This window comes from Plecotus auritus (assembly GCF_963455305.1).
Source record: "Plecotus auritus genome assembly, chromosome: 11".
NCBI classification, from domain to species: Eukaryota; Metazoa; Chordata; class Mammalia; order Chiroptera; family Vespertilionidae; genus Plecotus; species Plecotus auritus.
This window is the reverse complement of record NC_137777.1, coordinates 37,093,126-37,106,191: the sequence shown is the minus strand read 5'-3', so window position 1 is coordinate 37,106,191 and position 13,066 is coordinate 37,093,126. Positions and strand designations below refer to the sequence as shown.

Below are 13,066 nucleotides of genomic sequence, written 5' to 3'. Positions count from 1 at the left end.
GGTAACTAAGTAATCACTTGGGTGTAAAAAATTTAATGTGGCCCTGGCTGGTTTGGCTCAGTGGATAGAGCGTCGGCCTGCGGACTGAAGGGTCCCAGGTTCGATTCCGGTCAAGGGCATGTACCTTGGTTGCGGGCACATCCCCAGTGGGAGGTGTGCAGGAGGCAGCTGATCGATGTTTCTCTCTCATCGATGTTTCTAACTATCCCTCTCCCTTCCTCTCTATAAAAAAAAAATCAATAAAATATATTTTAAAAAAAATTTAATGTGCACTGCTCTGCAGCTCCAAATGGAAGTCTTTTGGGGCTGAGAATAAAATTCAGATTTCTTTTGAACTGTCAATTTCTTCCCATTTTATATAATTAGGTCTTCCTGGCCTCTAAGCCCTTGGCATTTTTTAAAATCCTTGCCCTAGTTTAAGCATATTGACTTTAGAGGGGGAAATAAAGTTTTATTCATTTTATTTAGAATATGAGTGGATAGGGAAATATGTTTGGCTTGCAAAGCTTCAATTACCACTTTCTTATACCTACAAGAGGAAGGAATGGGTGATGAAATTTCTTTTAAAAAGTACATGAGATTAAACAAAGGTTAAAAACATCTATAAGGAATAGTACCAATGATCTGATTAAATATTATATATATATTCTTTGAAAGATTATATAAATAAGCGATTACATGCATTTGCTCTAATCAACCTACAATAAAAAAATAAGATATTGAAATTTTGAAAAAATCACTGTCTCTTTGTTGATGCAATAGGCTAAATTCTGATTTCTACCTACCTTTCATAGGGTAGGTCAAGAAATTCTGTTGAATAGCTCTATACAATAAATAGATTAAATTACAAGTAGATAGAAATTAATCCACCTATTGAAGTTTTGGGAAATATTTACAAAGAGTAATTACTTAATCAGTATGTGAAATATTTAATATGCTTCCTCAACTATATTCTTTTTTTTTTCTTTTTTTTATATATATTTTATTGATATTTTACAGAGAAGAAGGGAGAGGGATAGAGAGTTAGAAACATCGATGAGAGAGAAACATCGATCAGCTGCCTCCTGCACACTCCCTACTGGGGATGTGCCCGCAACCAAGGTACGTGCCCTTGACCGGAATCGAACCCGGGACCTTTCAGTCCGCAGGCCAACGCTCTATCCACTGAGCCAAACCGGTTTCGGCTCAACTATATTCTTAATAACTTTTTGTTTTTAATAAAACTGAACACAATGATTTCTTAAAAACAACTTCTTGAAAAACTAAGGAAACTGCAGACAGTGGCAGTAACAGAACTCTAGTCTTGGGTAGAATACAGAAATATCAACTGTACAATTATAATATTCTTGTTCAAAACAACAGTGTCGAGAAAGATGGAAGACTAGTGGTAACTGAGACTGAATTCAGAGGACGGAACCAGTCAGAAGCAGTGTTCTCAGGACAGAGGATGGACACGCCACCAGAGGTGAGGGCTCCTGGATGGAAGTGGAACAGAGAGGAGAGAAACACAGAACCTGCGCATAAAGACTTGTCTCTGCCCCCGCCTCCCATAGTCCTGTACTTAAAATAATATCTTCACCTGTGAGGGTGATGGTTTGTTTTAAAAAGAAAATAAAAATTTGGATACTAGAATCTTTTGTGCTACTAAACAAAATTCTAGACATCAGAGGGGCCAAAAGTATTAAATGCTTAGAAGTATGTTTTTAACTGTTATCATTCAAGTAAGGTAATCTTCAAATCCCATGAATATTTACTCTAAAATATCCAAAACTGGAACAAGGTATCAAGACAATATGGATTAAGATAAATTATAACGCATGTTTGACCATCTTATTCTCTTTAAACTATTTATGCCAATTCAAGTACGCTATAATCACAATCCCCATGACTACTGCATTATGTCATATCCAGTGCAAATATGACATCTGTGTTTAAAAACAACAACAAAAACACAAAATCTTTAGAAAGTTCTTTTTCCAGGAAGGAGCAGATGTACTGTTCCATCTAATTATATTAACTCCCTGCTAACTATAACTAAAAATATTGGACACTGTATATAAAATAAGTAAATGTATGTAAGAAGACTCTGAAAGGTGGAGAGAAAGCAGACTGATTGGGACCTTGGGAACAACAACAACAAAAACATAGGAGTGAGCTCTCAGAGTTGTCCTTTGGACTCCTATATCCCAAGCTGGGTACAGGAATCACTGGTAAGCCAAAAATCCCAGTGGGTGCGTGGCGGGGTGCGGGGGGTGGGGGGGGGGGGGAAGAAAGCCTGCTGTCTCAGCTAAAGGACCAAGAAAGGGAGCAGCCTCCCAAGATAAATAATTCTAGCCACCACCACAGAAAATATTGTGGCCCCACCTCTACCATGCAGCAAGGCCAACTTCCACTCTTACCAGGCTGTAACGAGGTGCCTCAAACCCTGGGGGGTGGTTGTCAGAGAAGACAGGCAGCAGGAACTTTAAACCAGGTACCTCACCTCCCTGTGTTACCAGTGGACACAATTTAGGGAGCCTAGAATTTCACCCCATCCAGCAGTAACAAGGCACACTTCCCTATCTGCTGGTTTAGTCTCACAAGAGGCCTCCCGGGGAGCCCGAGTTCCCACCCTCAGGCCAGTGAGAAGCCTGGACTTGTGCTCCCACTGGCAGTAACACAAATGGCACTCACTCCTCCCCGACCAGAGTACTGTCAGAAAAAGGACCTAAAAGAAAAGGTCTAAATAAAATCCAGTTTCATAGATCCAAAATATCTAGGTTTCAATAAAAAATAACTCATACCAAGAACCAGAAAGAACACATACTGAGGACTTCTGGTTAAGATGGCAGACTACGTAAACTCTGAACTACCTTATTCCCCAGCAATTCCACTTCTGGTTATGTATCTGAAGAAATCCAAAACATTAATTTGAAAAGATATATGCACACCTGTGTTCACTGTAGTGTTATTTACAATAGCCAAGATATGGAAGTAACCTAAGTGCCCATCACTAGACAAATGGATAAAGATGTGATATATACATATACAACATTACTCGGCCATTTAAAAAAAATGAAATCTTGCCCTAGCTGGTTTGACTCAGTGGATATAGCTTCGGCCTACAGACTGAAGGGTCCCAGGTTAAGATTCCAGTCAAGGACACATGCCTGGGTTGTGGGCTCAATCCCCAGGAGAAAGCAGCCGATCAATGATTCTCTCTCATTGATGTTTCTATCTCTCTCCTTCTCCCTTCCTCTCTGAAATAAAAAATATATTTTAAAAAATAAATTTTAAAAAAAACATACCCATAAAACAAATAGAAGACAATCAATACAGGGATAACATAGATATTAAAATTACCTAACAGATTTTAGAGCAGCTCTGATAAAAATAATTCAATAAGCAATTACCATCACTTTTCAAGTTAATGAAAAATAGTCTCAGCAGTCTAAGTCAAGAAAAACATATTTTTTAAAAAAGGAATAGTTTTTTGGGTTTTTTTTTTAAGAGAAAAACTGAACACAGAGAAAACAGGAGGGAGAGCCAGACGGAAGCCCTAACATAACATCTCTCTCTCTCCCTCTCCCTTCTCTCTGAAATCAACAAAAATATATTTAAACAAAAAACCCTATATTTTCCAAAAATCCATCGAGAACTTACTGTGTCATTCAAGGATCTGCAGTATTAAGAACATTAATACAAACATAAATCTCACCATATAGATGAAATGGACCAAATACTTGAAAAGCAGAAACTAATCTCATCCAATGTCAAAGTGATAAAATAGTCCAATAACTTCATTAAGAAAATAGAACTCATAATTTTAAAACTCTAAAAGAAAAAAGAAAAAAACTCCCCCAAAGAAATCTCCAGGCCCAGATGGTTTTATGGGATAATTCTACCAAATGTTTAAAGAATTAATACCACAGAGGGAAGGGGTGGGGAAAGATTAACCAAAGAACGTATATGCATAACCCATGTTCACAGACAATAGTTGGTGAAGGCCTGCAGGGGGAGGGGAGGCGGTTGGGGGGGGGGCGCAGATGTGGAGTAGAGGGGGTCAATGGGAGGACATCTGTAATACTTTCAATAATAAAGATAAATTTTTAAAAATTAATACCAGTTCTACACAATCTGATCAGAAAATAGAGGAGGGACCCTTTCCAAATCATTTTAGGAAGCTAATATTAACGTGACGCCAAAACCAGAAAACAAAAGAAAAACAATCTGCAGGATCTAAGGCTGGGCACAGGGTTCTTACACTGACACCAAAAGCATTTCCATTAAAGGAAAAATTGATAAAGTAGACTTTATTGAAATAACTTTTGCTCTGTGAACAACCCTATTAAATCAACTATAAACTATTTAACCCTACAACTTAAAGAAATAGAAAGGAAACAAGAAAAGCCCAGCATAACTAGAAGGAAGGTAATAATAAAGATTAGAGCAGAAATAAATGACATAGGAACTAAAAAAAAAAAAATCAAAGAAATCAAGAGCTGATTCTTGAAAAGATAAACAAGATTGATGAACCGTTAGCCAGACTCATCAAGAAACAGAGAGAGGACCCAAATAAATAAAATCGAAACAAAAGTGGAGAAGTAACCACTGACACTACAGAAATACAAAGGATTATAAGAAAATACTATGACCAACTATATGTTAACAAGCTGGACAATGAGGATGAAATGGACAAATTCCTAGACATATACAATCTCCCAAAACTGAATCAGGAAGAATCAGAAAACCTGAATAGGCCAATAACAACTGATAAAATGGAAGCAGTAATAAAAAAAAAAATTCCCAGCGAACAAAAGCTCAGGTCCCAATGGCTTCGCAGGGGAGTTTTACCAAGCATTCAAAGAAGAACTAACACCTATACTGTAGGTCCTCGGGTTAGGCGGAGATCCATTCCTACGGCACGATGTAACGCGATTTTCGCCTTAAGTAGGAACCCACCTACATCATTCACATGGAGCACATACACAGCAGTAATGAAGTGAAACCATAAAAAAAATTTAAAAGAAAAATAACAATTTCTGACCTTGACTTGTGGTAAATAAATAATAAAAAACGTAAAGCACATATATATACATACGTTGAAATGATGGAATTTTTTTTTATAAATAAATGGGAGATGGCAACGTAACCACGAAACGATATACGTCGAGTCCAACGTAACCTGAGGACTGCCTGTACTCTTCAAACTATTCCGAAAAATCCAAGAGGAAGGAACACTTCCAAGCTCTTTTCATGGGGCCAGCATTATCCTAATTCCAAAACCAGATAAAGACACTACAAAAAAAGAGAATTACAGCCGAAACCGGTTTGGCTCAGTGGATATAGCTTCGGCCTGTGGACTAAAGGGTCCCAGGTTCAATTCCGGTCAAGGGCATGTACCTTGGTTGCGGGCACATCCTCAGTGGGAGGTGTGCAGGAGGCAGCTGATCGATGTTTCTCTCTCATCGATGTTTCTAGCTCTCTATCCCTCTCCCTTCCTCTCTGTGAAATATCAATAAAATATATTTTTTTTAAAAAAAAGAGAGAGAATTACAGGCCAATATCCCTGATGAACATAGATGCTAATAGCAACAAAATGTTAGCAAATCAGAACCAGCAATATATTAAAAAGATCATACACCATGGCCAGGTGGGATTTATCCCAGGGACAGAAGGCTGGTAAAATATTTGCAAATCAATAAACGTGATACATCTCATAAACAAACTGAAGGACAAAAATCACATGATCATATCAATAGATGCAGAAAAAGCATTCAACAAGATCCAACACCCATTTTTGATAAAAACTCTCAGCAAAGTGGGAATAGAGGGAGCATACCTCAACATAATAAAGACCATATATGACAAACCTACAGCGAACATCATACTCAATGGGCAAAAACTAAAACCATTTTGCCTAAGTATAGGAACAAGACAGGGATGTCCCCTACACCACTCTTATTCAACACTAGAGGCAGGGGAAAGGGAGGGGGGGGTCCCTCAGCCCAGCCTGCGCCCTCTCACAGTCCAGCAGGTGGACATCCTTAGCACTTCAGCAGTGGGAGAGGCTCCCGCCACCACCACTGCGCTCGCCAGCCATAAGCCCGGCTTCTGGCTGAGTGGCACTCACCCTGTGGGAGTGCACTGACCACCGGGGGGCAGCTCCTATGTTGAGCATCTGCCCCCTGGAGGTCAGTGCACATCATAGCAACTGGTCATTCCACCATTCGGTCTATTTGCATATTAGCCTTTTATTATATAGGCTAGTACTGGAAGTCCTGGCCATAGTGATCAGACAAGAAATAAAAGGCATCCAAATTGGAAAGGAGGAAGTAAACTCTCATTATTTGCAGATGCCATGATATTGTACTTAAAAAACCCCTAAAGACTCCACCAAAAAACTACTAGATTTAATAAACGAATTTGGCAATGTAGTAGGATAAAGTCAACACCCAAAAATCTATGGCTTTTTTATACACCAACTAGAGGCCCGGTGCACGACATTCGTGCCCTGGGAGAGGGGGTCCCCCTCAGCCCGGCCTGCGCCCTTTAGCAGTCCAGGAGCCTTTGGGGGATGCCTAAGCCATCAGTTGGACATCCTTAGTCAGCCCAGTTTGTGGCTGAGCGGTGCACTGACCACCAGGGGGCAGCTCCTGCATTGAGCATCTGCCCCCTGGTGGTCAGTGTGCATCACAGCGACTGGTCGTTCGGCCATTTGGTAGATTTGCATATTACCCTTTTATTATACACTGAGTGGCCAGATTATTATGATCTCTGAACACATAATAATCTGGCCACTCAGTGTGTGTGTGTGTGTGTATGTATATGTATATGTATGTATGTATATATGTGTGTGTGTGTGTGTATATACACATACACATACATATATATATATACACATATATATATATACACACATATACATACATACACATATATATATATATATATATATATATATATATGAGGCCCAGTGCATGAATTCGTGCATGGGTGGGGGTCCAACCAGCCTGGCCAGGGGGAAGGGACATGGGCAGTTGGCCGGCCTGCCTGCTGGTCGAACTCCTGGTCGAGGGGACAATTTGCATATTAGCCTTTTATTATATAGGATATACACTGAGTGGCCAGATTATTATGCATTCAGAGATCATAATAATCTGGCCACTCAGTGTACAGGATAAGGAATTATCAGAAAGAGAAACTAAACAAACAATCCATTTACCATTGCAATTTAACCAAAAAAATTAAGATGCTTAGGAATAAACTTAACCAAGGAGGCAAAAGACCTGTACTTGGAAAACTACAGGACGTTGAAAAAAAGAGAGAGAAGATATAAACAAGTGGAAGAATATACCATGTTCATGGCTTGGTAGAATCAACATCATTAAAACGTTCATACTACCCAAACAATCTACAGATTCAATGAAATCCCTATTAAAATACCAACAGCATATTTCACAGATCCAGAACAAATACTCAAAACATTTATATGGGATCAAAAAGATTCAGAATAGCTGTAGCAATCTTGAGAAAGAAAAACAAAGATGGAGGAATCACAATACCAGATTTCAAGTTATACTACAAAACCACCATAACCAACCCCAGAAATCAATACAAGCCATCATGTTCAATTAATATTTGACAAAGGAGGCAAGAGCATACAATGGAGTCAAGACAGTCTCTTTAATAAATGGTGTTCGGAAAATTGGTCAGATACATGCAAAAAAATGAAATTAGACCAACAACTTGCACCATACACAAGAATAAACTCAAAATAGATGAAAGACTTAAATGTAAGTCGTGAAGCCATAAAAATCCTAGAAGAAAGCAAAGGCAGCAAAATCTCAGACATCTCTCATAGCAATACATTTACAGATACATCTCCTACAACAATGGAAAACTAAGGAGAAAATAAACAAATGGGACTACATCAAAATAAAAGGCTTCTGCACAGCAAAAGGAACTATCAACAAAACAAAAAGGGAGCGCACTGTATGGAAGAACATATTTGGCAATGGTACATCTGATAAAGGGTTAATATTCAAAATATATAAGGAACTCATACAACTTAACAAAAGGAAGACAAACAATCTAATTTAAAAAATGGGCAATGGACCTAAATAGACACTTCTCCAAAGAGGACATACAGATGGCCAAGAGACATATGAAAAAATGCTCAAAGTCACTGATCATCAGAGAGATGCAAATTAAAACGACAATGAGTTATCACCTCACACCTGTCAGAACACTTACCATCAACAAATCAACAAATGACAAGTGCTGGCAAAGATGTGGAGAAAAGGGAACTGCTGGTGGGAATGCAGACTGGTGCAGCCATTATGGAAAACAGTATGGAGTTTCCTCAAAAAAATTAAATATGGAACTGCCATTTGACTCAGTGATCCCACTTCTAGGAATATATCCTAAGAAACCCAAAATACCTATCAGAAAGAATGTATGCACCCCTATGTTCATAGCAATTTACAGTAGCTAAGATCTGGAAACAGCCCCAGTGCCCATCAGTAGTTGAGTGGATAAAAAACTGTGGTACATTTATACCATGGAATACAATGGAGCAGTAAAAAAGAAGAATCTCTTACCCTTTGAGACAGCATGGAGGGACCTGGAAAGTATCATGCTAAGTGAAATAAGTCAGTCAGAGAAAGACAAGTATCACATGATCACACTCACATGTAGAATATAAGTAACAAAATAAACTGATGAACAGAGTGGATCCAGAGACATGGAAGCATTGAAGAGACTGTGGAATCTCAGAGGGAAGGCAGGGGAGGGTAGGTAGGTGGGAAGTAATCAACCAAAGACCTTGTATGCATACATGCATAACCCATAGACACAGGCAATAGGGTGCTGAAGGCCCGGGGTGGGGCCAGGGGTGTGCTGGAGGAGTCAATGGGGAGAAAAGGGGGACATATGTAATACTTTCAACAATAAAGAATTATTTAAAATAATAAAATAAAATAAACATGCAACCACCTTATGACTTAGACTCAGAAATTGCATTTAATCTAGAGAAATGAAAACTTACGTTAATTCAAAAACCCTGTACACAAGCCAAATGTCCATCAACTGGTGCATGGTGAAATAAACTGGTCCATCCATACCCAGGAATACTGAGTTCTGGTTCAAGATGGCAACACAGGAAGAATAGGGAAATCCTGAACTCACCTCCTCCAGTGAATACACCAAATCTACAGCTCTGTATGGAAGTTTCCTCTGAAAAGTAAAATCTAGCCGAACAACAAAACAGCACTAAACAAAAATAGCACTAAAGCTGGAGAGGCTGAGACACAATCTCTTAATAAACCCCACCCCAGGAGCAGTGACCCACACTGGGAAGGAACTCAAAACCCACAGCTTCTTCCTGTGGAGCAGAGAGTCTGAACACCACATTGGGTACCCCAACTTTTAAGACCTGCATCTTAGAGATGAGCACCCAAGACGTCTAGCCAACAGGATTCATATTCAAGAGATCCACAAAGCTATAGTGATCTGAGAAATGTCCCTTAAATTTGCTCTCATGCTGGGCCTCACTCACCCCAGGGTCTAACACAGAAACAGCTGATCCTGCCTGGACTTTATGTAAAAGTCTCATTTGCTAATCTTAAAGCATCAGCCTGCGGGGCAGTCATCTAACCCAGCGGTCGCCAACCTACACATGCAGGGGCCTGCTAGGATATATTCTGGGGATGGAGGCTGGCAGGCACCAACTGTAAGTGCCATCCTCCCCAACCCCCCTGAAAAAATACCCTAGGCCTTCTGCCCATAGCTTCAGATAGTACCCCACAAGAACCATCTTTAACCTTCCCTTCTGCCCTGCTCCAGAGAACCAGTATCTTCCAGAGGGGCTCTTTCATTTGAGTCTGTGCCCCGATTTTTTATGTCTAATGCCCCAAATTTTGTGGCTGCCACCAAGGGACAACCCTGGATCACCTGGCGTTGAAGGCAAGGAAGTCTTGCATTCCTGGTTCCCACAGGACCATAAAAATTAAAGAGACAGGTCTTGGCCAACTACCATCCTCAGGGCACTGCACAGACAGCAGACTGAAACATCCCCCCCAGTCATTCTGAGAAGGCCTATTTGCTCCTCCAGGAGCTCTGGCCTGAAGGACAGGCTTCAGGTTTGGCACACATCTAGAGGCCTACAGAGTCTCTCAGGGAACAGAGGCCAGTAGATGCAATCTTTGCACTCTTCCTCTGTCTCACTCCAGTTACTTAGTATCTCTCCCAAAAGATGCTTACACCCTTGTGAGGCACCCTGATTTTTAAGCCGCACCAGGGGACACCTCTAGATCACCAGACTCTGGTAGCCAGTGATCCTACTTACACTCATGGGTCACAAAGGAATATAACCAATGGAAAATGAGTTCTTAAAGAGCTACCACTCCCAGGGCATAGCAAGAACCAACAGACCCAGGAACTCAATCTTTTTGGTTCCTACTCATCCTCAGCTCTAACATCCCCTTCTTTGAGAAGCCTGGCCAAACCTCTTTCATCCCACAGTGGCCTTCTGTATTTAGTCGACTTTACAGTATTAATATTACTGTTTTCTTCTTTAATCTCCTCTAGCACACCAAGTATTCCTAGAAAACTAGGACTATGTCTTATTTTAATCTCTGTATCCTCAATGCCTAAGAATGAAGAGTTGAATATGTGGAATAATTGTTTATTAGATTGAGCCATAGTAATACTTTATTCAAATAGGCTCTTTCAAATAAATGTAAGTCCCTAACTCTTACATATAGTTTCCTTTGAATCATAACTCACTTAGATTCAGAATTTTTAGGACTTATTCTCCAATGATCACACAAATTCTCTAATATAACCCACATTGATTTTTCTACACCAATAATACCATTTTAGTACTATACTTATATAAACATATTTATGACAGTTCTCTCATATTAGAACTTCTAACAGGCAGGGAATTCTGTAATTCTTAAGGACACAACAGTTATATGTCTTTAGGAAATTTATAAATACTGAGTCTTTAAAATAAACAGAACAGATGAGTGCTAAAAAGAAAACCTCGGTTAATTACTAGAGACCAAATTCAGCTATTAAAGGTAAATACCACAAAGATAACATCTTTTAAAATAATAAATATCCTATCTCAGTTCTCATAGGTTTCCAGACTAACCTTCGTCTTGTTGAACACTCTCCTCCTTCTTCGGCTATCCATCCAACATCAGCAAAAGATGCCACTGCATCCTCTCCTGGGTGACTGGGGCTCCATTCTGTTGTAGGACTGGTAAGCTATAAGGTACAAATAGGGAAAGATTGTCATCTGGCACCAAAATATTAGAATAAAACTTCTTAATGACCTAAATGAAAATCATGTTTTAGTGTTTCAAACATACGGGCAGTTTCATTTCTATTAAAGGTCCCCCATGAAAGGGACCATTAGTTACATCATATGTTGCCTAATAATGTATGATAATCTCTGAATTATAATTTACCTTTTTCATTTTTAAAAAATATATATTTTTATTGACTTCAGAGAGAGAGACAGACAGAGAGAAACAGCAATGATCAGAGAGAATCATTGGTCGGCTGCCTCCTGAACACCCTCCACTGAGGATTGAGCCTGCAACCCAGGCATGTGCCCTGGCCAGGAATCGCACCATGACCTCCTGGTTCATAGGTAACACTCAACCACTGAGCCACGCCAGCCAGGCTCAATTTTTATTTTACAGGACAAATTATTTAAAAAACACACACACACAAAAAGCACAAACTCTGGTCATCCTAAAACACTAAAAACATTTTTTAAATTTAAGCATTAAATATTTTTTCTGAAGAGATCTGGCTTAAAAGAAAAGTATAGGAACAAGAACAAGTAACCAATTTGTGCTAAATCTGGGAATTGTTTAAATGGATATTTCTAGATATACTGTTATAATGTTGAAAATAGATTTTTTTAAATCCTTAAAGCTCATGATTGTTAAATAAAAGTATTAACTATATTAAAGAACAAAAAACACAAGTAGCAGTAAAACAGAATTCTCTAGCTAACCTTAAACACATAGAGGAAGGAACTGAGTATTTTTAAATAGATACAACAAAGAAAAAGCACCTAAGCTCTCAGATTTACCTTAAAAAATTGGAAATATAATTTAATTGAATTAAATTTTTGTTATAATGCCTCAGAGCCATATGGTCAATGGATAATAATTTAAAAATAAAGTTATCAGATTAATATAACGCTTTCAACAAGCTGGAATGAGGTTTAAGTGAAAAAGAAAATGAAGTGATTTAAAAAGTGACTCCATGATTGAGCATCGACCTATGAACCAAGAGGTCACGGTTTGTTTCCCAGCCAGGGCCAGGTTACAGTATTAATATTACTGTAACCAGGAAGCAGCCAATCACAGATTCTCTCTCATCATTGATGTTTCTACCTCTCTCCCCCTCTTCCTTTCTGAAATCAATTTTAAAAATATTAAAAAATATAATTTAAAAGGCCAGAGAAATTTACATATTAATGTATTTATCAAAAAGGTTGTACCAGCCCTAACCGGTTTGGCTCACTGGATAGAGCTTCTGCCTATGGACTGAAGAGTCCCAGGTTCGATTCTATTCAAGGGCATGTACCTTGGTTGCGGGCACATCCCTGATGGGTAGTGTGCAGGAGGCAGCTGATCGATGTTTCTAACTCTCTATCCCTCTCCCCTCCTCTCTGTAAAAAAAATCAATAAAAAATATTTTGTTAAAAAAAAAAAGGTTGTACCATAACCCGGTACATTGTTTGAACCTTAATGGTATCATTGCCAGATTAAGATTTTGAAAGCTACACTTAAATAATGCTTCTTCCTCAAATGTAAAACATACCATACAAATACATAGCACTAGTTTTAAGTTTAAAATATCTTTAATATTATGAATAAAATTTTGACTAAACATACTAGCTCTGGCATGTATGTGTATCCATTATGTATCATAATTATCTAACATTATTAACTTAATAAAGTAGCATTAGAAAACTGATATTTTAACAATAACATAATAAGAACATCAAGTATTTAAAATACCTTAAATTGGCTTTTGGAGAGGACGGGGGTACAGG

The 13,066-nt window shown here is 38.8% G+C and overlaps 1 protein-coding gene across 5 annotated transcripts in view; it reads right to left on the bottom strand.

Moving 5' to 3' along the window:
• Positions 1-13,066, bottom strand: part of MTFR1 (mitochondrial fission regulator 1) — a 66,546-nt gene that overhangs the window by 5,874 nt on the left and 47,606 nt on the right. For all 5 annotated transcript variants that reach the window (XM_080646730.1, XM_080646732.1, XM_080646733.1 and 2 more), the window contains one exon: positions 11,141-11,256. In XM_080646730.1, coding sequence (XP_080502856.1) covers positions 11,141-11,256 — 116 coding nt within the window. The remainder of the gene's footprint in view (positions 1-11,140; positions 11,257-13,066) is intronic.